Below are 23,783 nucleotides of genomic sequence, written 5' to 3'. Positions count from 1 at the left end.
GGGGGACGGCGCCTGCGCACAAGGCGAGGCCGCGCCTCCGTTTCCCCGGACCTTCTGGGAAATGGAGTCTCTGGAAGACGGCGCCTGCGCACAAGGCGAGGCCGCGCCTCCGTTTCCCCGGACCTTCTGGGAAATGGAGTCTCTGGGGGACGGCGCCTGCGCACAAGGCGGAGCCGCGCCTCCGCGCTCCCTGGCCTTCTGGGTAATGGAGTTTCCGGGGCACTCCGCGCGCCCTCGGTCCCGGCAGCAGAGGCCCCAGGTCGCGGGACCCCCGCCGCTCGGCTGATCTCCGCGGCGTGCGCGCGGACCCGCCGGCGGGGTCGGAGGCCCTGAGGATGTCTGCGGCGTCCCGGAAGCCCAAGACGTTCAAGCTGCGCGCCCTGCACGGCCCCCAGAAGTTCGGGGTGGCGGGGAGCAGCTGCCAGGACGTGCTGCGGAAGGGCTGCCTCCTCCTGCAGGTGCCCGCGCGGGGGGACGCGGGGCCGGGGGCCGCCCCGTGCGGGGGCCCGTGCCCTGGGGGCGTGTCCCCGCCCCTGAGCCCGCTGCGCGGCGGTGCGTGGGGGCTCCCGGGCCGCGCCTCCCGCTGCGGGCCGCGACCACGGCGGGGACGGCGGCGGCTCTGCCCGAGGGTCTCGGCGCGCTCCCCGCGCGCGCCTGCTCGTCCGCCGCGTGCGCCTGCGCGGGCCTCAGTTTCCCCTCCGCAGCAGGCGGGGCGGAGCTGCGGGCCCCCGAGAGGCCTCCCGGCGCCCCGGTCCCCGCGGGTTCGCCCGTCGCTCTGCCGGCCCCGACCGCCGCGGTTCTCCCGGCCGGCCCCGGACCGCCGCGGCGCGCGGGTGGGTGTGCGCGGCGCTGCCGGCCTGAGCCGACCGCTTGCCCGTGTCCGCCCGCGGCCCCGAGTCCCTCCCGGAGGAGCCGACGCGCGCCGTGGCCGCGGAGGAAGCGGGGTGCGCCGAGCGCGTGTGGCCGACGCCCGGGGGTGCGTCCTGCTGACGGGGTGCCCGCGGGCCGAGTGGGGGCCTCAGGCCTTGTTCTCGGAAACAGCCTGGGGTTCGGGCCTCGGGCGCTCCTGTCCAGAGGGCGAGCGTGGCGAGTCCCGCACGGCGCCCCCGCCGCGATCCACGGCCCCGTGGCTTGTGCGTTGGAGCGACCCGCACGCAGGGTGCCTGTTTCCGCACGCGGCCACTCGGGACCGCGCTCCGCCCGGTCTCCGTCTGCCGGTGGCATGTGCACGGCGTCCCGGCGATCCTTCGGGGCCTGGGGAAGCACGGCGGACGGAACGGGCCCCGGGACCCGCCACCGAAGCCTCCCGCCCTGCCTCCCCGCAGCTCCCTGTCGCCGGCTCCCGCCTGTGCCTGTACGAAGACGGCGCGGAGCTGACCGCTGATGACTTCTGGAGCGTCCCCGACGGCTCGGAGCTGGTGCTTCTCACCGCGGGCCAGACCTGGCAAGGCTGTAAGTGGCGCGGATGCGGGAGCGTGGCAGGGAAGCCGGACTGGCCTTGCAGGTGCTGGGGGGCAGGGGGCGCGGACACCGACCTGCCGGGGGTCTTCCCGCACAGAACTCGGGAGGGGGAGCCCCCAGCATCAGAGAGAGCTGCCGCTCCTCTTGTCCAGGAGCCCCGATGTCCAGTTGGGTGTTTCAGGTGACCTTTTTTCTTTTTGACATTATTTAAATTTTATGTTCATTTGACTGTCCTAGTAACTCCCAAGGGCAGAAGGGAGGGACTGGCGGGCTGGGGCCTGCGCTGCTTTGCCAGGGAGGCCCACCGGAGAGAGGGGCCGTGTTCCCCGCAGACTGGCCAGCCGTTCAGTTCCTAGGGAAGGGGTGGTCGCTGGGGCGGTGCCCAGTGTCTGGTCTGTGTTGGGTTTGCCAGTGTGCCCCCCTGCCAGCAAAGTTCTCCCGCTCGCTGCCCCTTTGTAACCATGCCTGCCCCTCCCAGCCCTGCTGTCCCTCCTCTTGGCAAGCACTGACGTGTTCTTGTCTCTGTAACATTGTCATTTCGAGAACATGAAGGAAATGGAATCACACGGTGTGTGATCATTTGAGATGGGCTTTTCTCACTCTGCAGTAAGCCCCTGAGAGCGAGCGTCCACGTGCTGTGAGTTCCGGTGGACCGTTGCGTGGCGCTCCGTGTCGCGGCTGGGCCTGTTTGTTTACCTGTTTGCCAGCTGAGAGACGTTTTGCTTTCCAGTTTTGGGCTATTACGTATGAAGCCTGCGTGGCCAGTCACGTACAGGTTTTTGACTCAAGATAGGTGAGTGACCTTAGTGCAAGAACTAGAAATCTAAAACCCTCAGAAGAAAACAGGGCAGTCACTGTTCATGACCTTGAACTTGACTAAGGGTTCTTACACGTGACACGAGACACGTGAACACCCAGAGGAAAAAAGTAGATACATTTGCCTTCAGAATGCAAGACTTTTGGGACCCCATCAAGGCGGTGAAAAGATCACCTGCAGGATGGGAGAAATGAGCAAATCGCGTATCTGGTAACGGGCTTGTACCAGAGTAAATGAAGTCCTCCAGCCCATCGGCGAAGGGAAACCCAGTTTAAAATCGGGCAGAGGTTGTGAGTAGACATTTCTCCAAGGAAGATACTCCGATGGCAAACAAGCACATAGCAAGATGCTCCACAGTGTTCGCCCCCCGGGAAACGCAGACTGCACCGAGGGGGGCACCCCACACCCCACGGGGCTGGGCACGGGCTGCTGAGCACCTGGAGGGACTGGGATGCTTGCCCGTTGCTGGAGGGCGTGAGGCGGTGCCGCCGCCCTGGGGGATGGGCTGGTGGTCCCCCGATGATCCAGCAGAGTCAGCTGTGACCCCGCGGCCCCACTTTTAGCGTGCACCCCAGAGGACCGAAAGCGCAAGTCCACAGGAAAACTGGCGCACAGTTGTTATTAGATGCTTTACTCATCGTGGCCAAAAGGTGCAGCCCCAGATAGCGCCCCCGAGAGACAGGGGGAGTGTGGTGTGTTCCCACGGTGGAGTATGTAACCTTTGCCTGTTTTTCGAGGACTAGGAGACACGGGGTTGTGCCTCTCACGTGATGGATTGTGAGGGGCGGGGACCCGTCTCAATGAAGTGGTTTTGATCAAACAGAGGAAGCAGAGCGGTGGCCCCTGTCCCGTGTCCAGCTTCGGGCGGTGTGGCTGTCTCCCGTGCAGCCGCCCCGACGGGTGTGCAGAGCTGTCTCTGCGCGGGCGACTTTGCGCTCCTGTGGGACGTGCGGTTGGCTCCTTCCCTGAGCTAGTCGGCGGTCTGGCTGTTCTCTCTGGGGAAGTGTCTCTGTGCAAGTGTCTCTGTGCACTGGAGTTTGCCACTGTTGGGTTTTGGTCTTTTCCCACCATGCGTTCTGCATGCGTGGTGGGAGGCGTGTGGCTCGTGGGCGTTTCCATTTCCTGCCGCTCTGTCGCTGGTCTTTGCAGCCCAGAGCCGGCTCCATCACGGAGCGCAGGTTTTCCGTTTTGACGAAGCCACGTTCTCTGCGCTTTCCTCTTGTGCTCATGCTCTCCATGAAGTCCAGAAACTTCTCTCCAAGCCCTCATCCTGGGAGCGTTTCTCTGCAGTCTTTCTGCAGCAGCGGCTGTGGTCGGGGATTTTTTTTTCTTTAGCCCATTAAGGGTGGTTGATACCGGTTGATTGTCGTGCACCGAACAGCCTCTGGTTCCGGGCGCGACGCTGCTGGGCGGGCGCGTCCTGGTTCCCTGTGCTGCCGTCTCTGCCGGCCGAGGCGTCTCCGGTGCCCCACGTGCTCAGTGCTCGCTCCGCAGAGAGCAGGGGTGTGAGCAGGGGTGTGAGCAGGGGTGAGAGCAGGGGTGTGAGCAGGGGTGTGAGCAGGGGTGAGAGCAGGGGTGTGAGCAGGGGTGTGAGCAGGGGTGAGAGCAGGGGTGTGAGCAGGGGTGTGAGCAGGGGTGAGAGCAGGGGTGTGAGCAGGGATGAGAGCAGGGGTGAGAGCAGGGGTGTGAGTAGGGGTGTGAGCAGGGGTGAGAGCAGGGGTGAGAGCAGGGGTGTGAGCAGGGGTGTGTGGGAGGCCCCCCGGGGCAGCACCGTGGCGGGGAGACCCAGGGCGAGGTCTAGAAGGAAGCCCAAGGACGTGGGAGGTTTTGTGTAGGGAGACAAGGGCAGCCACTCGCTTGGCGTGGCTCCGGCCAGATCCGACCTCGCACCACCTGCGGGGCAGGTGCACAGGCCCAGGCGTGGGCAGCGGCTCGCCGGTGTCTGGGCAAGGACCGGGACCCAGGACATCTCTGAGGCTGGGCAGTCCCAGCAGCGAGGCGGGGCTGGACGGCCGGCAGCTCCGTGTCTCCCCGGCACCGTGCTCGAGGGCTGCGGGCTTTTCTGTCCTCTTCTGCCTGCAGACGTGAGTGATCTCCGTCGCCTCCTCAGCGCCTTCCACAAGCCGCAGGAGGGGCTGATCCAGGCCGCGCGGCAGCTGCTGTCGGACGAGCAGGCCCCGCTGCGGCAGAAGCTGCTGGCCGACCTTCTGCACACCGTCAGCGAGAACATCGCGGCCGAGACCAGGGCCGAGGACCCGCCGTGGTTCGAAGGTAGCTGGGGGTTGGGGGTCGGGGGGGGTGGGTGGGCTCAGAGCCCCGCACAGGGGGGACTGGATCCCCACTGCAGCTCCCGGGCCGGGGCCTTGCTGGGCTCCCCCGCTCTCACAGCCCTGGGGCTGGCCTTTCTATTTCGGAACTGTGGGGACGTGTGCGCAACATGAAGTTTTCCGTGTTAACCCGTGTGAGTGTGTAGTTTCTGGGGGTTGGGTACGTTCACCTTGGCGAGCAGCCGTCATCACCGTCTGTCTCCAGAACTTTCTCAGGTTCCTCCACTGTAGACACTGTCCCCCACGTCTGCCCCGGTGCCCGCGCTTGCCCGCTTTGTCTCTGATCTGATCCTCCTTGGGCCTCACTCACGGTCACACAGCGGGTGTCCTCGGCCTGGCTGGTCTCACTCTGCACCGGCCCTTAAGGCCACGTGTGCTGTCTCCATGTGTCCCAGGCTCGCTCCTTCTTCAGGCTGGCTCACATTCTACTGCGTGCCTGGACCCCATTTGCTGGTCTGTCACCGGCCTGTGGGCGGGTTGGAGCAGCCCCAGGAGTCTGCAGCCCTGTGCATGAGGGGGCTGTGGGGCAGGAGCAGCAGGCTCTCGGTGGCGTCCGGATGCCCATGTGGGGGGTCTGGGGATCCCCTCCCCAGGCAAAGAGAACCGGAGCCTGCGAGCAGGACACTTTTCTCAGACGAGGCCAGCGGTGCATACAGGCTGCCGCCGGGAGGGCAGGGCCGCGGATCCCAGAGTGGTTGGGTCTCCTCTCGATCCTGGCAGGTTTGGAGTCTCGGTTCAGGACTAAGTCTGGGTACCTGAGGTACAGCTGTGAGAGCCGGATCCGGAGCTACCTGAGAGAGGTGGGGTGCGGGGGCTGCGGGGCGTGCAGGGGTGCGGGCATGTGGGGCGCAGGGTGCGGGGTGCGAGGGGTGCAGGGGGCACAGGGTGTGCAGGTGTGTGGGCATGTGGGGCGTGGGGTGAGGGTGCTGGGGCATGGGGTATGCAGGTGGACGGGGGGCATGGGGCGGGGGCCGTTAACCCCCCCAACTGTGGGCTTTGGGGTGTCGTGTGCCAGCATCCAGCAGGGTCCCCGGTTTCTTCCAGGTGAGCTCTTACGCCTCTGTGGTCAGCGTGGAGGCCCAGGAGGAGTACTCCCGCATCGTGGCCGTCATGGGCCGGGAGCTCAGGGCGGCGCAGTACCACGGCACCTACTTCGACAGAGGCGCCAAGGCCGGTCGGCGGCTCTGCACACCAGAGGGCTGGTTCTGCTGCCAGGTGCGCCCGGGGTCCCGGGGCTGCCCAGGCAGCAGCTGCGCCCGCCGTCCCCTGGCTTCCTTCCGGGCTTCTCAGCCACTGCTCTCCAACTGCAATGGCATCGGAACCCCTTTCCCTGCCTGACGGCTGTCGCACCACACCCCACTTCCCGGCCCTGCTGCTGGTCCAGCAGCCCTTCCGACAGCCTCCCCGGCCCTGCCACTGCTCTGGGCCCTCCTTTGAGAACCACTGATGGGGCTGGGAGTGCACGGCTGCGTCCCGAGTGGAGGCCTCTCCTTGGCTCCCGTTGGGAGAAGGGGGATGGGTGCATAAAGACAGTTCCCAGCTTCTGAAACCACTTTCTAGGTGGCAGCTCAGATTTTAGGATTTGCGGCCAGACATGACCTGGGCTGGGGTGGGGGGGGCGTGTGACAGCAGCCAGAAGCAGCATCTGGGCCTCTTCCCAGAGACCCGGAGAAATTGCAGAAGCACCACTTTCCAGTAGGGGCTACTGAGCAGGGTCACGAGTCTGGGGCTTGGAGCTGGGGGCCTCTGCAAGGACGGGCAGGGGACTCCTGGCCTCTGGGGCTCCGGCGAGTACCTGGGCCCCTTTGCATTTCCAGCACAATCTCTTCCCCCTGCTGGTGGCTGGAGGGTACACAGCCGGCCCTGGAGGCAGGCGCGGCCTCCCGGCCTCCCTCCCACAGACGGGCTTCCCGTGCTTCTGCCTAGGCAGTTGCTTGTGCAGGTGATGGGCCCTGACTAGCAGAACACTGCTGCTTCCAGCCAGCTGTGTGTGGGGCTCCGAATGACCTCAGGTCCTCTCCGGGGGCCTCACCTGAGCTCAGGTGCTCCACGGGGGAGGAGCAGAGACGAAAGGCTTCACCCTGTCCTCATCGGGAGGCTTGAGGCCCAAGGTCTGTATGCGAGCGAGGACAGTGGGTTTGGAGCTGGGAGCTGTGCAGGCCTTTGGGGGACAGGCCAGCCCTGGGTGGGGCAAGCTGGGGGCTTCAGGGAGGAGGTGATGCTTTAAAGCCAGGTTAAACGAGACAGTAGGAGAGGACAAGTGACCCTGTGAGGCAACAGGGGTGGGGAAGTGGGGGCCGTGGGCTCTTTTGGGGAGCCGCAAGCCGTGGGGTGACGATCCTAGGATGGTGGGGGGCGCGTGTGCCACGGCCTCTGGCGTGTGCTCAGCCGACATCTGTGAAGGAGTGACTGAAGTGGGGCATGGCCAGGAGCGCCGACAGACCGCCACAGGCATACTGACGCCGGGCAGTCCAGACTCTTCGACGTCTGACGTTCCTCACAGTGGCAGGAGCTTGACAATATGACAATACCTTGTCCCTTGGCCAACGTGGAGTGTCATACTAAGGGTGATGAGGGAAAAGGGACCTTTCCAAAGATGGTGCTTTTTAAATTTATTTGTTTAGCTAGTTGACAGACAAGGAAAGAGAGCCCACAAGCAGGGGGAGCAGCAGAGAGAGAGAGGGGGGGAAGCAGGCTCCCCGCTGAGCAGGGAGCCCGATGCGGGGCTTGATCCCAGGACCCTGGGATCACGATCTGAGCCGAAGGCAGACGCTTAACGACCGAGCCCCCCAGGTGCCCCTAAAGGCACCCCCAGGCAGCAGCCGCCTACTAGGACTGAATCCTCCTGGGTGGGCCTTTTCAGCCCCTCCAGCTTGACGTGAGACCAGAGGGTGAGTGCTGAGCTCACTCTGTCGACCGTGTTCTCTTGTGACCTAGGGCCCTTTCGACGTGGACGCCTGTGCATCCAAACACTCCATCAATCCCTACGGTAACAGGGAGAGCCGTGTCCTCTTCAGCACGTGGAACCTGGACCACATGTGAGTACGGCTTTTGGAGAAGTCAGGACTGTTGTTGAGAACTGCGTTCGCGGACCCCAAGAGCACCTGCTGGGGCCTGTCCCTGCCATGGTGTCCGTGGCTGGCCGGCTGCCTCGTGTTTGCTGTGCTCAGCTCCTGGGTTACGGGCCCTGCCGTGTCCTGGGTGTGCCGGGTGGGCGGGGTGCCAGCTGTGCGCTCCTGACCTGCGGGGATCGGTGTCCTTTCCCGTGAGGGGCTCTGACGGGCTGGCCCAGATCCCCATCCACGTCATGGGACCTGGCACATGTCCCCTGTGTCTCGTCCAGCTCCCATCTGTGGGGCCCAGGAGGCGCTGTCCTGCATTGCACTCGGTGGCTGTGGGAGGGGGTCTCTCCACCTCCATCAGGACGAGCCCAGAGCGGGGGCTCCGATGCAGCGGGGGCTCCGATGCAGCGTGCAGGGCGTCCCTGCTTCCACCTGGAGAGCAAAGGCCGCGGGTTGTTCTGTGTGTAGGAGCTCATTCCAAGAAAAGGGCAGAAATAGAGTTGTGTCATCTTAGGGGAGACACTTTCCTGGAATATAGTGACGGCCTTGACTCTCCTTGTTGAAGACCGAGGTCTTCCCGTGCCCTTCAAGGAGACGGCCCCCCTTTACTGAGTGTACAAGGGACGTTGGGGGCACAGTGGAGGCTGCCTTCCTGCCCTTTGGGATCCACCCGTTCCGCCCCCAGGAATTGCTCCTCTGACCTTTGTCCGTGCCTTTCTGACAGCTGTTGCTGCGGCGGGTCCCTGGGGTCTGAGTTGGAGAAGGGACGAGCGCGGTCCCTCGTGGGGACACCACGCCGCGCCTCCGCAGCCTCCCGGACCCTCACAGGATGCGCCTGTAGCTCGGGGGCGTGTGTCTTCCGGTGCAGAGCGGTGCCCGCGTTCCCGGGCTGGAAGGCGTGTGTGGTCTGAGTTTCCACGTTACAACGCAGCCTGGGGCGAGCCTGGCGCGGGACAGGCCTGCGTGGTCTCCCCTTCCAGGCCGTGGCGGGGCGGGCCGTGGGCAGGTGGCACAGCCGCTCTGGGGACTGGTCAGGAAGGCCAATTCTCGGGTCCCGCCTGCAATTCCCCGGGCTCCGGGGACGGGGGGTGCACATCGCAGGGAGAAGGGCCGTCCTGGTGCCTGGGCCACGGGGAGGGTGCAGGGTCTCACCCCTTCTGACGGGCACCGAGCGCCTAAAGATGACGTGTGCCTCTTCAGCTCATCGGCTGCTCCTTTCTGTGACTCGCTGCGGTGTGGGGACATGGGTGGTGGGCTCGGTCCCAGGTTTAAGGGGTGGGTCCGGCCAGCCTGGAGCAGAGGGCAGGCCAGACGGCAGAGGCGGGAGCCCTGTCCCCCAACACCGTGGCTTCGAGCATGTTTTCTCAGTAAATACGGCTCTTAGGCCTTCCAGCAGGCCGGTGGCTTCCCTGTGCGTCTGACCTCCGGGCTCCTTTCCGATTTCCGACGCCTGGTGTCCGTGCGGGTCCGTGGGCGGCCCGCGCTCTCCCGCCTGGGAAGACGGCCCTGTAGCCTGGACTGTCGCCTGCTTCTCTGGGGCATCAGGGGTCCCCCTTCAGGCGTGGAAGGCGGGATAGCACAGTCTCCGAGCGTCGGCTGCTCTCTGCCTCTTCGGTGGCCGTGGTCCAGCACCTTTGTCCTTGACCGCAGAGCGTGTGCGGGCTCAGGCCTTTCCCTCTGTTCTGACTGGGACTCAGCTTCTTTGTTCTGACATCCCCCAAAGGGGGTCTGTGCCCTCTGTGGGGAGGGGGCGGCGGGAGCTCTGCACCCGGGGCTTTCCTGGACTCTACCCTGTGGGCCCCTGTCCTTGGCTGATTTTCACTTGCGTCCTCGTGACCGTAAACCTCGGCTGGGAGGCGGAGCCTGTCGCGCACTCTCAATCCTGTGGGTGGTGTCGGGAGCCCTGGGCCTTAGAGTTGGCATCGGCAGAGAGGGTGGTCTCGGGAGCCCTCCCGAGTTGTCAGCTGTCTGTTTCAGAGGCTGTGGCCGGGTCTTTCTCGGGGGTCCTTGCCCACTGCCGTGCGCTCCTCGTGATGTCGGTGTGTCTGGGTTCCGAGTTTCCTGTCAGCGGGATTGTTTTTTGTAGATGTTCTGTGTGTGCTGGCGTGTCCTGTCCCCACAGAGTGGTTTTGCCTTTGTTTCTGCCGCATGCCCAGAGCTTTCAGTGGCTCCGAAACCACGGAGTATTGACTTCCTGCTTGGCTCCCACACGAGCGGCGGCGTGAGGTCGGACTGTGTGTCCCTGAAGGGTGAGCCGAGGGTCCTGGCTTTCTGGGTGACTGGAAATGCTCGTGTTGTTGGTGCTCCCGCATCCTGTCCCCCGCTGCCTGCCCCTTGGGAACCCCCCAACCCCACGTGGGTCAGGCTCAGCTGTGTGGCTCCAGCAGATGCCTGACATGCCCCTGCTCACCGAGGCCTGTTCCCTGGGGAGAGCGCGGCCCCCAGGCCGCCCTCCAGCCAGCACAGCCACAGGAGTTTCAGGATCAGCGGGAGCCCGGCCACACCCACCCCCACAAGCCCCCGTGGTGGGGCTGGGGATGCCACAGTAGGTGGCCGATGGGGTGGCTTTTTCTCCCTCCCCAGAGCCCGGGGCTCCCCGCCACTCCCCTTCCCGCACTCACGGCTGCAGTGGGGTCTCAGTCCCACCTCCCGGCTCTCCCCTTGGGCCCCATTTTGGACCGTGGCCCTGGTGCACAGCACGGTGGTGGCTTACCCTGCGGGTCAAGTGTGGACGTCTCTGTTTCTGGCAGTGGGGCCCCCTCTTTCTTGTGATCTCGAGTATCCACTTCTTCCTTGTGTTTGGCGTTTCTCTGTGCTGTGGGACACGGGTCTGTGCAGTTGGTCCGCCAGCATCCCTCCTCATCAGCCCGCAGGCTTCCGTCCTTGCTAGTGCACGGGCCTCGAATGGCTGGTTTGTAAGTGAAACAGTTTTATGCCAAGCAGCATGGACACACCCAGCATGAGGTTGGAGCTGGACAGACATTCGGCCCTTCTCCCAACGCTCTCCAGGGAGGACGAGGGGAAGCTTTACTTCTGGGGTTCCGGCAGGCAGGCGCTCGCTCCGGCAGCACCGTGAGGACGGGCATTGGTGGGGACCGAGGCCACCGGGATCTACCCCTTCCCCTCCTCCTTCCCGGGACTTAAAGAGGTCGTGGTCCCAGCTGTCCTGCGGGAGACAAGCCAGGCTGCCGCTTCCAGGCCGGGCCAGCGTGCGTGGCTGTGTGCGGTGGTGCCCCAGTGGACCGTCCCCCTGTTCTCCTGCTGACGGTGAGATGAGGTGTCCCTGCCACGCTGCTCCTCCGGGCTGTTTCCAAGTGTGGCTCCTTGTGAATTCTGAACCGTCGCACTTGTGTCTTTCCCGTGAGCCCCCCACGCTGGTTGCTGGCTCGGCCGAGGTGGCTGGCTCGGCCGCGGTGGCCGGCTCCGTCGCGGTGGCCGAGGAGAAGCCAGGCGAGCTGTCTCTGCACTGTTGTGACGGATGTCCTGGCAGGGGCCGCGGAGGGCGCTGGCGCCCCGTGACCGGCTCTCCCTCACTGTGCAGAATCGAGAAGAAGCGCACGGTTGTCCCCACGCTGGCGGAAGCCGTGACAGCGCGAGACGGCAGGGAAGTGGCCTGGGAGTACTTTTACGACCTACTCTTCACCTCGGAGAACCTGAAGCTGGTCCACATCGCCTGCCATAAGAAAACCACCCACAAGCTCAGCTGCGACCCACGCAGGCTCTACAGACCGCGGACGAAGCCGAAGAGGCGGCGACCGGCCCGCAGAGGCCAGTGACAGGCGTGACAGGCGGCCACGCCTCCTCCCTGGGCGCGATGCCGTTGTTTGTGTTCATGTCACTGCGTGGCTCCTGGAGACTTCAGAGGTCCCCGCTACGTCTCTGAAGCGGGTTTTGCACCGCTGAGCTCCAGCGCCAGAGGACCTGTTGCTGCACAGCCAGGACATGTGTGGGTGGGCAGGAACGAGGCATCGTCCTCAGCTCGAGCCCCGCCCGCCCCAATGGCCCCACTGCCGTGCACACACAGAGTGGCCTCCCCACTGGCCCGGAGTCAGGCCAGACGTGGCCACGCTGGCCTGAGGGACAAGTGGTCTGTGTCCGCGCTCGGCGGGGTCTGCCCTCCCGCGACACATGCAGAGCTCTGCCCTCTCGGCTTTTCTGATTGCTCCCAAGGGTTGCAGCCCATTTGGGGTAAAACGTTTGAATTCGGTAAAGCACGTGCAAGGACTGTCATTTCTGGTGGCAGAGAGTGGGAGACCCTCCAGCATGTCTTCGTAGGGGAAGGGCTGACTGTGGTCTGGTGCCGGAGCACAGGACATTGCTGTTCTTGTCAATCAGAAATGGTCAGGCATCTTCCCCGTCGACACGCTGGTGTGTTTCTGTGCGGAAACAGGGGGCCGTGTGGCAGGGCACAAGGCGCTCAGTGGCTTCCCCACGTGGACCGTGACCTGATCTTATAACCGCCTTTGTGTGTGTCACACGTGCGTGTTTCTGCACACGGAGTCTGTGAGGAAACGTGCCTTCTGGACAGTAACCCTGGAGACGTGGTGGGGGTGCTCCGGATTAGAAAGGGCTAATTTTCTAAATCTTGTGTTTTGTAAAACCTGAAGTTTTTGAAATAAGCACTTCTTTCATAATTTTTTAAAAGTGACTTCTTAAAGTCCTGCAGATTGTAATACCTGAATTTTTACTTTTGTATAATCGTAAAAACCAACAAAGATTTTTCAGAAGTGACCCATCGAAAGTTGGCACTCTCTGGGAATGATAATATAAGGATGAAAATAAAGGGTCAGTGATTTTAAAAATACGACACACGTCATTGCATTTTCTTTACTGAAACAGGTGTCGGGACGAGCCAGCCCCACGCGGGCACCGAGCACGTGCTGTTCAGCCGGCCGCTTGGGGAAGCGCACAGGCGGGGGTGCCGGAAAGTCCGCCCGGCCCTTGTCTGCCTGTCGAGCTGTCCTGTGGCCCCTCCTTCCCCAGCCCAGCAGCAGTGCGAGGGCCTCCTGCCGGGCTGGGATCTGAGATCTGATATGCTGGGACTTCTGCTGCCGCCCGCACGGCCCTCTGTGAGCTCCTGCTCACCCTCCTGATGGGCACTTACGTCCCCTCGGGAGGCAGGACTCGGAAATCCAGTCTTCGGCTTGGAGCAGCAGCTGCAGGGCTGCCGCGGTTGCCGTGTGGTTGTTTGCTTGTGTTGGGGCCTGCAGCCTGGGTGCCCGGTTGAGATGGGAGGCAGGGGGGTCATCACCTGGTGGTTAGGGGACCCTCAGGCTCCCAGGTGAGTCGGTGGCACAACCTCTTTGCAAAATAGGGGTTCATTGTTTTCAACCAAAGAAGGGAGGGAAAACTCTAGGAGCTGGGAGTGTAGGGTCCCCGCTGTGGGTGTGTGACTGCGGTGACATCGGGGCGCCGGGTCCCTGGTGCTGGCAGGGCCTCCACTCGCCGCGGGCTCTTGGGCCAGGCTGCCGAGGGAGGAGCTCCAGACCGCGGTCCTGCAGGCGCCTCTGTGGCAGCTGGGATGGGCAGCGGCCGTGCAGAGTCCAGGGTCAGGGCTGAAGGAGCCCAGTGAGGGGTGCGAGCAAGGCAGGGGCTGAGGAGGTGAGACCGGGGACAGCGGGGGGCGTTTCAGTCCCAGGTGGGCACTCCAAGCCTGTGTGACTGACCCCAGTAGGGCCCGGGTGAGCTTCCCGGGTGCCTGGAGGATGAAGCCTGGGTCCGTGCTGCCCCGAGAACCACCGCAGGAGGCTGTTCCTCTGGCATTTTCCCTGCGGGTGGCCTCCCTGTGATAAACAGGCCTGTGAGCATCGTGGCTTCTCTCCTGAGTCCTAGGGGAGTGGGTCTGAGGGTCCCCTGCACAACGGGCGCTGGGGACAGCGTGGCAGGACGGCTCTCCTAGTTCCGACACTGCTCCCCCAGCCACGGGCACGTCATCGTGCGAAGACCTACATTTGAGTGTTTCTAGAAATTCATAGGGTTAAATTGAGCTGCTGTTATTACTAAGTCAGAAATGTCTGTTACTGGCGGGGGGTCCCTTCCAAGACCCCCAGTGGCTGCCTGTGCGGCTGGTCCCGAGCCCTCCACGTGCCAGCCCCGTGCTGTACACACCCCTGAGGTCACCTGGCACCGGGACCGAGGCACAGGAGGGAACGAGCAGCCACAGTGAGGCGCGGCCGTGAGGTTAGAGGTCCGCGGCCTCGGCTCTCCCCTCACGGGTGTCACCTCCCCGCAGTGACCGGCCCGACACCCGGAAGACAGGATTCGTGTCCTCCAAATCTTTGGTTTTAAAAACAAAGATTTCTTTACAAGTATTTTCAAAATATATTTTATTTCTCTATTACATGTACTTTGCACGTTTCCGAGGTAAACCGCAGCCCCGTGTACAGGGTAAAGGAGGCTCCAAGAGCCGGCACTGACTCAATCACAAGAGTGACCCGCTTCTGATAATGGAGAATAAACTCACGCCTGAGCCAAGCCAGAGAGCCGAGGGAGGCGTGTTCTTGGGAAGGGTCTCTCCCACGGACCCGGGCGGCGGGGCCGCAGACTCCAGAAAACGCGTGGAGCCGCGGAGGCCAGTCTGAGAGATGGCTCCAGGTCACGAGTGTCGACGCTCCAGGCAGCCGTTGTCCTGCCGAGGACCTTCATGGGTCCGTCTCAGCATCTGGCTAAGAACACATCTTCGTGGGAGACAACTGATATAAACCTCGTCACTTGCTCAACTGCGGAAACTACTGAGGGTGTTAAATGCGCAAGGGACCGCCGTGCAGCTTCTCTACATCTCGGCTCCGTCGTCGTCGTCGTCTTTGGCTCTGAAGTGCATCTTCCGGAGCTCCCGTCTGCTCCTCGAAGGACAGGACGAAGACGCCGGGGGAAGGTCCTGGAGGAGAAGAGTCACCGCAGCCGCCGCCGGCCGCCGCACCGGTGAGCACCCCGGGGAGGGCCCGCCCCTGCCCCCAGCTGATCCGAGGGAAGAGGACAGCCAGCAAGTGGGGGGGGGCTGCTCCCCTCCCATGACCGAGCGGGGAGGCCCAGAGTCCGCACCAGCCCCCACCCCGATGGCCGAGCAAGGAGGGAGAGGCCTCCCAGCAGAGGCTGCGCCCTGGCAAGGATCCCCTGCTCAGGACAGGGAGGGGCTGCTCCCAGGTGCCGGTGTGTCCCCTCCTCGCGGGGAATGGGGCCTGTCCTGAGGCAGTGCCACACGCAGGCCGTGAGCTGACCCAGTGTGCAGCCCGTGCGGGGGCGCCCATCTTACCTGCATGAGCTCCACGTTTCCGAAGAACCGGCCCACGGGCATGGGCTGGTTGCTGTCCTCGTCCAGAAAGACGCTGTCGTCTGTCGGTAGCAGGGGCCTCGGCGCCTGCTCCGCCGACCCGCCCCGTGTGGCGTGGCTGCCGTAAGGCTCCTCCCCTGGAAGGACCCCGGGTGTGGGCAGGCACAGGCCATCTTCAGTCTCTGCCGGGCTGGCGTCGCCCACGGCTGTGCGGGCCCCGAGGGGGGGCCCTGTGGCCTCCGGCTGGACAGGAGCCCCAGCTCCCTTTCCTGGAGGTAGCCCCTGGTCTTCAGCGAACCCCAGAGACTCATTGTTACAAGGGCTCCTGGGGGGGATTTTGGGCAGCCCAAGGCTTTCACCCTTCGGGACAAGTTTCTGTAATTCTGATTTCACAAGATGGCCTCTGTCATACTTGAACTTCTTGGAAATTCGCCTGTCGGCAGCTTTGCGTGACGAGGCCTGTCAAGAGAAAAGTGTAAGAGGAAACCAGACACACCTAGGATTACCGGGCAGGAGAGAAGCCAGAACGTCTCGGTCCCAGAGGCTAGTGTTCCTGAACAATCCAGATGCTGTTGCCACACCCTGGAGGACAGGGTTAGGTCACGGCCTCCAAAGGCACAGAATTTAAGCCGGCGGCTGGGAAACCGCAGACACACCGGCCTCGGCTCCCATCCGTGCCGGCTCACCCGCGGGCCTGGGGAGTGCCCGAGGGAACCTCCGAAGCAGGTATGGATGGAGCATAAAATGCCAACAGACATCCAGTTCCCACACAGGCCTGCTAGAACGTAAGCCGCATGAAGGCGTTCTGGGCACAGAGCAGGGGCTCGCAAACACCACTAAAGGTCTTTAGAGCAGCACACGACGCGGAACCACGTGAGCTGCGGGAGTCAGACCGAGTCGAGCCAGACCCCTGAGCAGGATGTGGGGGAGGTCGGCCTTCCAGTGACTTTGGGCACCAGGGCTGCAGGGCAAAGCTTGCTCCCCAAGACTGCAGGGGGGATGGGGCGTGGCCCTGTGCCAGCCGACCTCAGGCAGAAGGCTATAAGGCTGAGTTCCCAGAGTGACTGGAAGAGAGGCGTGTGGGGACAGAGCGTGAGCCCCGTGTGTCCCCTGCCGGGGGAGCGCTCCAAGGACATGGCCCCAGCCCACAGAGCGCAGCTTTCTCAGACCGTGATCACAGCGCTCGAAGTCCCTCTGCGGGGTCAGCAACCCCGCTCTTGCCCACACACCTCAGGACCAATGTTTTGTACGGGAACGGACCCCAGTCAAGTCCCGGCGTCTCTGTGCTGGCGAGGCTCACCTGGCATAGCGTCCCGGCAGACGTGGCGGGGCCGGCTTCCTTGGCAGAGGCCAACCTGGCTGAGCAGCGGCGGGCTCGGAGGCGTGCTGAGGACCGCACGGCACCTGCGAGCTAGAGCAGGTCCCACAGCGTCAGTCAGTGCTCTTCGGGGACGTGAGCGCGGGCACGGGGCGTCCCCACCCGAAGAAACCGCTGCGGGGTCCCTCCCGCCCCATCTCCTCCTCCTCCTGGAAAAACACTTGGGGCCGTGTGCAAACGGACAGAACTGCTTCGGGTTTAAGACGCACATCTGTTCTGGGGCGCCTGGGTGGCTCAGTGGGTTAAGCATCTGCCTTCAGCTCAGGTCATGATCTCAGGGTTCTGGGATCAAGCCCCGCATCGGGCTCTCTGCTCAGCAGGGAGCCTGCTTCTTCTCCCCACCCCCACCCACCCCCCTGCCTCTCTGCCTCCTTGTGCTATCTCTGTCAAAGAAATAAATCTCTAAAAAAAAAAAAAAAAAAAAAAAAAGAAAAAGAAAAGACGACGCACATCTGTTCTTCGCTACCGTCTTGGAAGCTCGGGGCGTGTGTCCCCTTCACGGCACACATTTGGAGGAACCTCCACTTGGGAGTTTGTCGGCATTAAGTCAGCTTCAGATGTGTTCAGAAGGCACACCTTCCCTTTCTCAGAAGGTTCTCCAACTTTTATACGGTGTACGAGTTCTCCGTAAAAGGGGACAGGAAAAACAAAGCCCCCCCCGCCCCACAGAGGTGGAAACAGCCCGACTCTGCTGGTTTAAAGCAGTGAAGTTGTGGCTAATGTGACCGACTGGGCAGTCTGTGTCCGGTTTACTCTGAATGCAACGCAGTCTCCTAACGACAAGGAAGGAATGACCCCGAACACTAAACACTGAGAACCCACGTGCCTCTGGCCAAACCAGGTCACCCTGGTGCGGCCCTCCCCGCTCCCCAAAGCACACACCTGCCTGAGTTTCCCCAGTTTTCCACTCATTCCTTTTTCCGTTCTGGGACGGATACCAAATGCATTGAGAGGACGATCCGTTTGAAGCTCAGCCTGAAGCCTGACAATAAAGGTTTGTCGCGCAGCAGTGGGTGAGGACCCGTGGGCATGCGGGTGGGGGGCCCACGGGCTCGCGTCCCAGCAGGCCCCAGATGTGCGGGCCCCGGGGCTGGGTCGGGGGTGGCAGGTTCCACAGCGGAGACTCATCAAAGGCCAGCGTAGAGCCTCTACCGCGCTGTCCTGCCGCCCCCCACCCCAGCCATGGCTTTCCAGAGGCCCTGGGAGGTGGCGGCTCCCCCAGGCTGAGAGACAGCGGGAGTGGTCCCGGAGGGCGTTCAAATGCAACGAAAAGGCGAGGCAGTGGCCCGCGGAAGGACAGGTACCCTCCCGGCTGTGCGCACAGCAGGGGCAAAGAGCTCGGGACCAGGTAAAGGGCCTGGCGCGTGGGAGCACTGGGCCTGGACCCGCGCCGTGTCAAGAGCGTGTTTGCTGAAGCCCGGCAGCCGTGGAGGCACAGCCACGTGCAGGGAGCGGAGGCCGCAGAGGCTCTGGAACCGGCCCCCCCTGCCCTGTACCAGCACACGGCCCGGAGCTCTCTCCCTGGGAGGGAAGGGCCACGTCCGTCCCAGGCCACCAACCGTCTTCTCTTCTGTTACAAGTCCTCCTAACACTTTCCCACGCGACTGTGCTTGGCTGGGCGCAGTGGGGGACGGACGGACGGACGAATGGCCCTGAGGACAGCTGCTGCTGTCACTGAGTGTCACCGAGTGCTGACGTGGCAGGCGCTGTGCCTGCCGCTTCAACAGCTTTCAAGGAGCAGCTTTAAGACGAGGATGGCTCCGCGGAGGAGCCTGTGTGAGGTCAGCCGAGTGCTGTGCGGCCTAAAGTCCTCCTTGCCCTGTGTCATCGCGCACGGCGCTCACGTGAGCTCCAAGAGCTGCCGCGTGAAGCTGCTCGGCAGCTCCGCGGGGGCTGAGCAGGGGTGGGCGGCGTCCTGGCTCGTCTCCGACGCCGTGCGCTTCCAGAGGCTTTCTGTCTTCATCTCCGAGGCAGGGACTGTCTGTCATCGTAGGAGGCACCAGGCTCCCTGGGTGGGCGTGTTCATCTTCAACTTTCCAGGCCCCTGAAGACACACCCTGGTGGGTCCAGGCCAACGCTCTGGAGCTGTGGTGGTTCTGGTCCCGCCCGTCAAGCATCTAGCAGCTTCTTCTGCTTCGGGGAGCCGGCGGCGCCCGCGTGACCCCGGAGGAAGAACTTCCCGCTGCTGAGGCCGTCCGCCTTCCAGGCAGACCGGTTGGAAACGGACGCCAAAGGCAAAAATGTGGTTTCCCAAAAGGGCAAGACAGCATGAGGAATCCCGCTGACCCCTATAAAACTGGCAGAAAGTATGAAAAACCATTTAAGCCTTTTGGAAATGGGCAAAGCACAAACGAAGGAGCACTCACTCAGGACCACCGGCAAAACTCAGCGGTGTGTGAACTCCAGACCCCACGGCCGAGGAACGGGCGCCCACACGCTCCCGGACAGAGGTTTCCTCCCACCCGGCGCGGGATGTCAGCCTCTGTGACTCTGTCCTCCTCCCACTGTTCCCACGCTAAGTCCCGGGAGTGTGTGTGGGGGGGGTGCTGAGAAGAGGGGGCTTCCTTCTGCCCAGACCACAGCCGTGGGACAGCCTGGGCAGAGCACCAAGAAGACTGGGGCCCCCTCACCCTTGCCCTGCTTGTGGAGGTGGTTCCAGGCCTGGAGAAGCAGGCCCAGGGGGGCTCGGGCTGCTGCACCGCCGCTGCTCCGAGAGCGCTCTGGGTGTGACACAGGTGTCTTGCAGTGAAGCCTGTCACGGTCCCTGGACGGAGCGTTTGACTCTGAGACTGCCCGCAGGGGAGGCAGGCGTTACAACAGAGGGCTCTTGTCTGTCCCCTCAGAACTGACTTCCTCTGCAGGAGTACGGAGCTCTCAGGAACCTTAGGAGCTCTCAGGAACCGCAGAGGATGTGGAAAAAAGGCAGCTACGACAGAACCAAGATAAACTTCAGGCCAGAAAGTCTGCGGGAGAGACGCGGGGAATCCCGCAGCCGGAGGAGCCCTCCTGGGGTTGGAGCAAGCGCTCCTCCTGGGGTTGGAGCAAGCACCAAACACAACTCGGAAGCCAGGCCTCAGCCTTCAAAGCCGCCACCCAGTGACGGATTAGTTTGCAGAGCAAGTTAGGCCCCAGGCGACTCTGGCAAACCCAGCAATCCATGGGAGTTTAAGCGCCAGGTGTGGTCTGTGAGCAGCAGGAGAGTGTCCCCCAGGGTGAAGGTGCTGCCCGGGCAGTGGACTGACCGTCACCTGGGGAGAGGGGAATAAAGCGTCCGACAGAAGCATCAGCCCAGTCACTAAAACAAAACACCTACCAACAGCCACAAGCCGTGGGGAACCCAGAACTGCTACGTTCTCTGAAAAGCCCAGATGTGACAAAAAGTTGTGGAGCATCCAAGGAAACGGGAGAGCAGACCTGTACCCTGGAACACAGCCGGCGACAGAGGAGCCTGCGGGAGTGGCTGGGTTCGACTTTATCCGGAAAAGACTAAGAAGTGGCCATTTGGGGCCTGTTCAAGAGCTACGAGAAAGCACAAGTAAAGAACTGGACAGAGAAAAGAGAGTGAGAAAGGAAGTCTTCGAGAATACCCTGGACACACGTAAGGGCACCAACATACGTGTAAGGGGCGTACCAGGATGGAAAGGAACAGAAAAGACAGAGAAATAACGGCTGAAGCTTCCCAAATTTATTGAAAAATAGCGACCAACACAACAGGAATCTAAGGACTCCGTTCCCAACAGGAGAAATGCAACGAGGTCCGCCAACGCACACGGCGCTGAGTCCGGAAAGCCAGGGACCAAAGACACCTGGAAGACGGCCCGGGAGAACGACCCTCCCTTAGCCCGGAGCTCCAGAAATCCGTCACTAACTTGGCAGCATCAGTGGATACAGTCGCACAACTCCAGGATCTCTAAGAAACATCCCCAACCAGGAATCCCGCACTGAGCAAAGCCGTCCTTCAAGAACGGCAGCGGGACAGGCACTGCCAGGTCAGCGGGGGGACCTGCGGCCAGCAGCCCCGTCTTACAAGGAGTACTGAAGGACAGTCCGTGATCCCTGGTGAGCGAGCACCGGGGAGGTCATACTGTCCTTGCAGAACCCCGTTTCCGGGCGAACGTACTCCTCTCTTAACTGGCGTAGGAAGCAGCTGCAGACACGCGTAAAGGGATGTGCTCTGGAGGCACCCGCATGAAGGGCACCGGGATCCGGCTGCGCTGGCTGAGGAAACGCCGGCAGGGGACAGAGAACCCGGCAGGACTGCGGCTTCCAACACTCAGAGGGACAGGTGTACGACCCCGAGACAGCGGGCCAAGGGAATAAAGGTACAGGTACGCCCCACCGGGGCCAGGCAGCCACAGACCTGCGCGGATTCCGTGTGGCAGAGCCCAGAGCAAGCGCTGGGAACAAAACGTTAAACAACAGCGAACGAGTCACTGAAGTGCTGCGTTACAGAATATCCACTGCGAGAACCGAAGAAAGCGGACTAAAGTGCTGCGTTACAGAGTATCCACCGCGAGAACCGAAGAAAGCGGACTAAAGTGCTGCGTTACAGAGTATCCACTGCGAGAACCGAAGAAAGCGGACTAAAGTGCTGCGTTACAGAGTATCCACCGCGAGAACCGAAGAAAGCGGACTAAAGTGCTGCGTTACAGAGTATCCACTGCGAGAACCGAAGAAAGCGGACTAAAGTGCTGCGTTACAGAGTATCCACCGCGAGAACCGAAGAAAGCGGACTAAAGTGCTGCGTTACAGAGTATCCACTGCGAGAACCGAAGCCGACGAGCTTCAAGGCCACGGAAGCAGAACGGCCCGCGGGCGTCCCAGCCCGTCCGGAACCCTGCGAACGGGCCCAGCAACTCCGCGAAAGGAGGTCAAGTTGCTGAACCCCCCCCGCACCCCAACACCCAGCGGCGGAGCCCCGCGGGGTCCCCAGTGCGGGCTCCGGCGGCCCGGCCGGTGCCCTCCCACCCGACGCGGCCCCCGAGCTGCCGGCCGCCTAGACGGAAACCAAGGGCTGCGGCGGTGGCAGCGGTTCCCGGGGTCCAGACCGGCTCCGGACCCTTTCCTGGGATGAGACCTGGCGGCCCTCTGTCCGGGGCCGTGACCCAGGATGCCCGCCTCGCAGGCCGCGATCTGGGAGCCCCTTACCCGGGGGTGGGGGGGCGTGACCCAGGATGCTCCCCTCCCCCGCCCCCCCACGCCCCCGGCGCGGTCTGGGAGCTCCCTACACCGAGGGCGTGACCCGGATGCCCCGCCCCCGGGGGCGCTCTGGGAGCCCCCACCCCGGACAGTGATCGGGCTGCACCGGACCCGGGGGGGCGTGGCCAGGATACCCCCGCTCCCCGGGCGGCGTGGTCTGGAGGCCCTACCCCGAGGCGGCCGAGCGGGTGCCGCCCCTGGGCCCTGGGCGCACTGCGGTCTCTCCTTAGCTCCCCAGACGATGGGTGGCCGGAGCCCCAGGCTCTTCGGCGCGGCCCCCCCGCCGGCCTCGGCCCCTCACCTTCCGGCTCCTCATGGGTGTGAGCGGCGCGCTGCCGCCCCCAGCACCGCCCCGAGTCCCCACGTCGCGGCCTAACGCTTCTCAAAGGAGCGGCGACCCCGCGGCCCGCGCCCCGGCGTCTGACGCCACCCGAAGGTTGACCAATCACAGCCCGGCGTGCCCTGCACGTGACCCAACAAAGTCCGCGCCGTGCGCAGCGGGCGGGGCGGCGGCCATGTTTGTGAGGGGCACCCGCCGGACGGCCTCCGCGGTCATCGCGGTTAGGCGGGGCGGCGGCCATGTTTGTGAGGGGCACCCGCCGGAAGGCCTCCCGGTCATCGCGGTTAGGCGGGGCGGCGGCCATGTTTGTGAGGGGCACCCGCCGGAAGGCCTCCGCGGTCATCGCGGTTAGGCGGGGCGGCGGCCATGTTTGTGAGGGGCATCGCCGGCCGCGCCGGCCGCGTGTCCCGGGGAAGGCGGGAAGTGCTTGTTCCCCGGAGGCCCCGGCGGAGGTCGGTGTCCAGGCTCTGGGCCCCGGTGTGTGACCGTCGCGACTTTGCCGCAGTGCGCTTGGCCTGGGGGCCGGCGAGCCCCCGCGTGGCCCGGCTCCGACCCCGCCCTGCTTGTCCCCCGCGGAGGTGGACCTTCCTCCCCGGGGCTCACCTTCCAGCACGCGGTGAGGGTCCGGCGGCGCCCGCTCCCCTCTCCGGGGTCCCGGCTCCTGGCACCTCAGGGACCCTGCGTTAAGGCCAGTGGCCGCCGTTGAGTTTTAAAGACAGAAATCCAGCCTTGCCTTTAAGCACGCCAGGCCCCCAGCTCTGGGGTCGAGGACCCCTCCCCAGCCCCGCGCCCCCGACTGAAGGGCGCCAGCCCTGTCCTCTAGCCCCTCAGTAACCCCCCCAGCCAGGACTGAGGGACGCCAGCCCTGTCCTCTCGCCCCTCAGGCCCGAGGGACAGCAGCCGGACCCCGCGGCTCCCCCCGGGGCAGCCCCCGGCCACAGGAGGGCTTTGCAATCAGTGCAAACCGTGCTTACGACCGTTTTTACAGGTGAGAACGTCCAGGTCAGGCAGTTTTGTCGGATGCACTAGATTCTCCAGTTCAGCTGTGAAAGGCTGAAAAGTGACCCGTGTTGAGCTTCGGCCCCGTGGCCGATCTGAGGGTGCCCGTGTGCGTCGTTCCCCGGCAGACAGGGACTCGGACCCTCCTGCGGGAGCGTCCGTGTTCGCTGCTCCCGCAGATCGACTCCCTCCGAGCCTGCGAGCGCCGGATGGGCATCCCGCCGGCGCCTCCCTGCGGTGCTGACCAGCCCGAGCCCCTTCAGGGAGGCCGCTTGGCTCTGGTTCCGGCCTGCACGGGGCTGGTGTGCACGCTCACGCGCTCGTGTGCCTGGCCGCCTGCTGGATCCTTCTCCCTTCTCAGGGCTGCGTTGCCCGCGGCCTTATTTTCCACGGCCTGCGTGGAAGGGCGAAGACGAATGGGGCCTGGCAGGAAAGTCCGTTTGGAAAGGAAACTAATCTAGTCACTGGCAGCCGCTGGAGGGAAACCCAAGGCCGAGCCGTGTTAAACACCTCACCTGTCCCACTTCTGCTGAGACTGGTTTCCTAATAAGCCGGGTTCCGAGCTTTTATTCCGGAGCCCTTCAGAACTCCACTTCTCGTCGGTTGGCACTTGACGACCACCGGCCAGTTTCTGGCTCTCCAGTTGCTCTGGCGTCAGCGGATGCCGGGCCCCCTGCTTGGGCACGCCTGACTCAGACAGGCCGGAGAACTGGGTGCCGCTGGAGTTCTGCCTCTCCAAGGGCTTCAACTCTGGTCGCAAAGGTGCCCTGTCCACCGGCCGGTTGTGTGAACGGTGTTTCTAGCCCCGCAGCTGCTCCAGCCTGACGCCCAGGGCCTCCCGGTCAGCTAACCCTCCTTCCTTGTCCGTCTCCGATCAATGACCATTCCTGGTAATTCTAGACCGTGCGGCGGGTCCCCCTTCTCCTCTTG

The 23,783-nt window shown here is 63.7% G+C and overlaps 2 protein-coding genes across 7 annotated transcripts; one reads left to right on the top strand and one right to left on the bottom strand.

The window, feature by feature from the left end:
- The first annotated feature begins 173 nt into the window (after positions 1-173).
- On the top strand, positions 174-12,464 carry DFFB (DNA fragmentation factor subunit beta). 6 transcript variants are annotated; one of them, XR_004276277.1, is made up of 8 exons: positions 175-458; positions 1,326-1,452; positions 4,361-4,549; positions 5,326-5,405; positions 5,650-5,820; positions 7,543-7,643; positions 9,824-9,916; positions 11,209-11,297. XR_004276277.1 is itself a non-coding variant. In XM_032302783.1 (7 exons), exons 1-7 carry the CDS (start codon positions 336-338, stop codon positions 10,941-10,943), a joined length of 921 nt encoding a protein of 306 aa, XP_032158674.1. In that variant the 5' UTR covers positions 174-335; the 3' UTR covers positions 10,944-11,102. The 6 variants fall into 6 exon arrangements, 4 of the variants coding, with proteins under 4 accessions (XP_032158674.1, XP_032158673.1, XP_032158672.1 ...); XR_004276276.1 differs by lacking the exon at positions 11,209-11,297 and adding an exon at positions 10,611-10,911; XM_032302783.1 differs by lacking the exons at positions 9,824-9,916; positions 11,209-11,297 and adding an exon at positions 10,814-11,102 and having other exon boundaries at positions 174-458.
- Positions 12,465-13,976: 1,512 nt separating this feature from the next.
- Positions 13,977-21,962, bottom strand: C10H1orf174 (chromosome 10 C1orf174 homolog). The gene is made up of 4 exons (XM_032302785.1): positions 21,816-21,962; positions 16,238-16,348; positions 14,920-15,396; positions 13,977-14,544 (listed from the first exon to the last, which is right to left on the bottom strand). The coding sequence occupies exons 1-4, from the start codon at positions 21,828-21,830 to the stop codon at positions 14,440-14,442; spliced, it is 708 nt and encodes a 235-aa protein (XP_032158676.1). The 5' UTR covers positions 21,831-21,962; the 3' UTR covers positions 13,977-14,439.
- Between the last annotated feature and the right edge of the window lie 1,821 nt (positions 21,963-23,783).

The sequence above is a fragment of the Mustela erminea genome, chromosome 10 (assembly GCF_009829155.1).
Source record: "Mustela erminea isolate mMusErm1 chromosome 10, mMusErm1.Pri, whole genome shotgun sequence".
Taxonomy (NCBI): Eukaryota; Metazoa; Chordata; class Mammalia; order Carnivora; family Mustelidae; genus Mustela; species Mustela erminea.
Note: the sequence above shows the minus strand (reverse complement) of the source record. Positions and strands in the feature narration are given on the sequence as shown.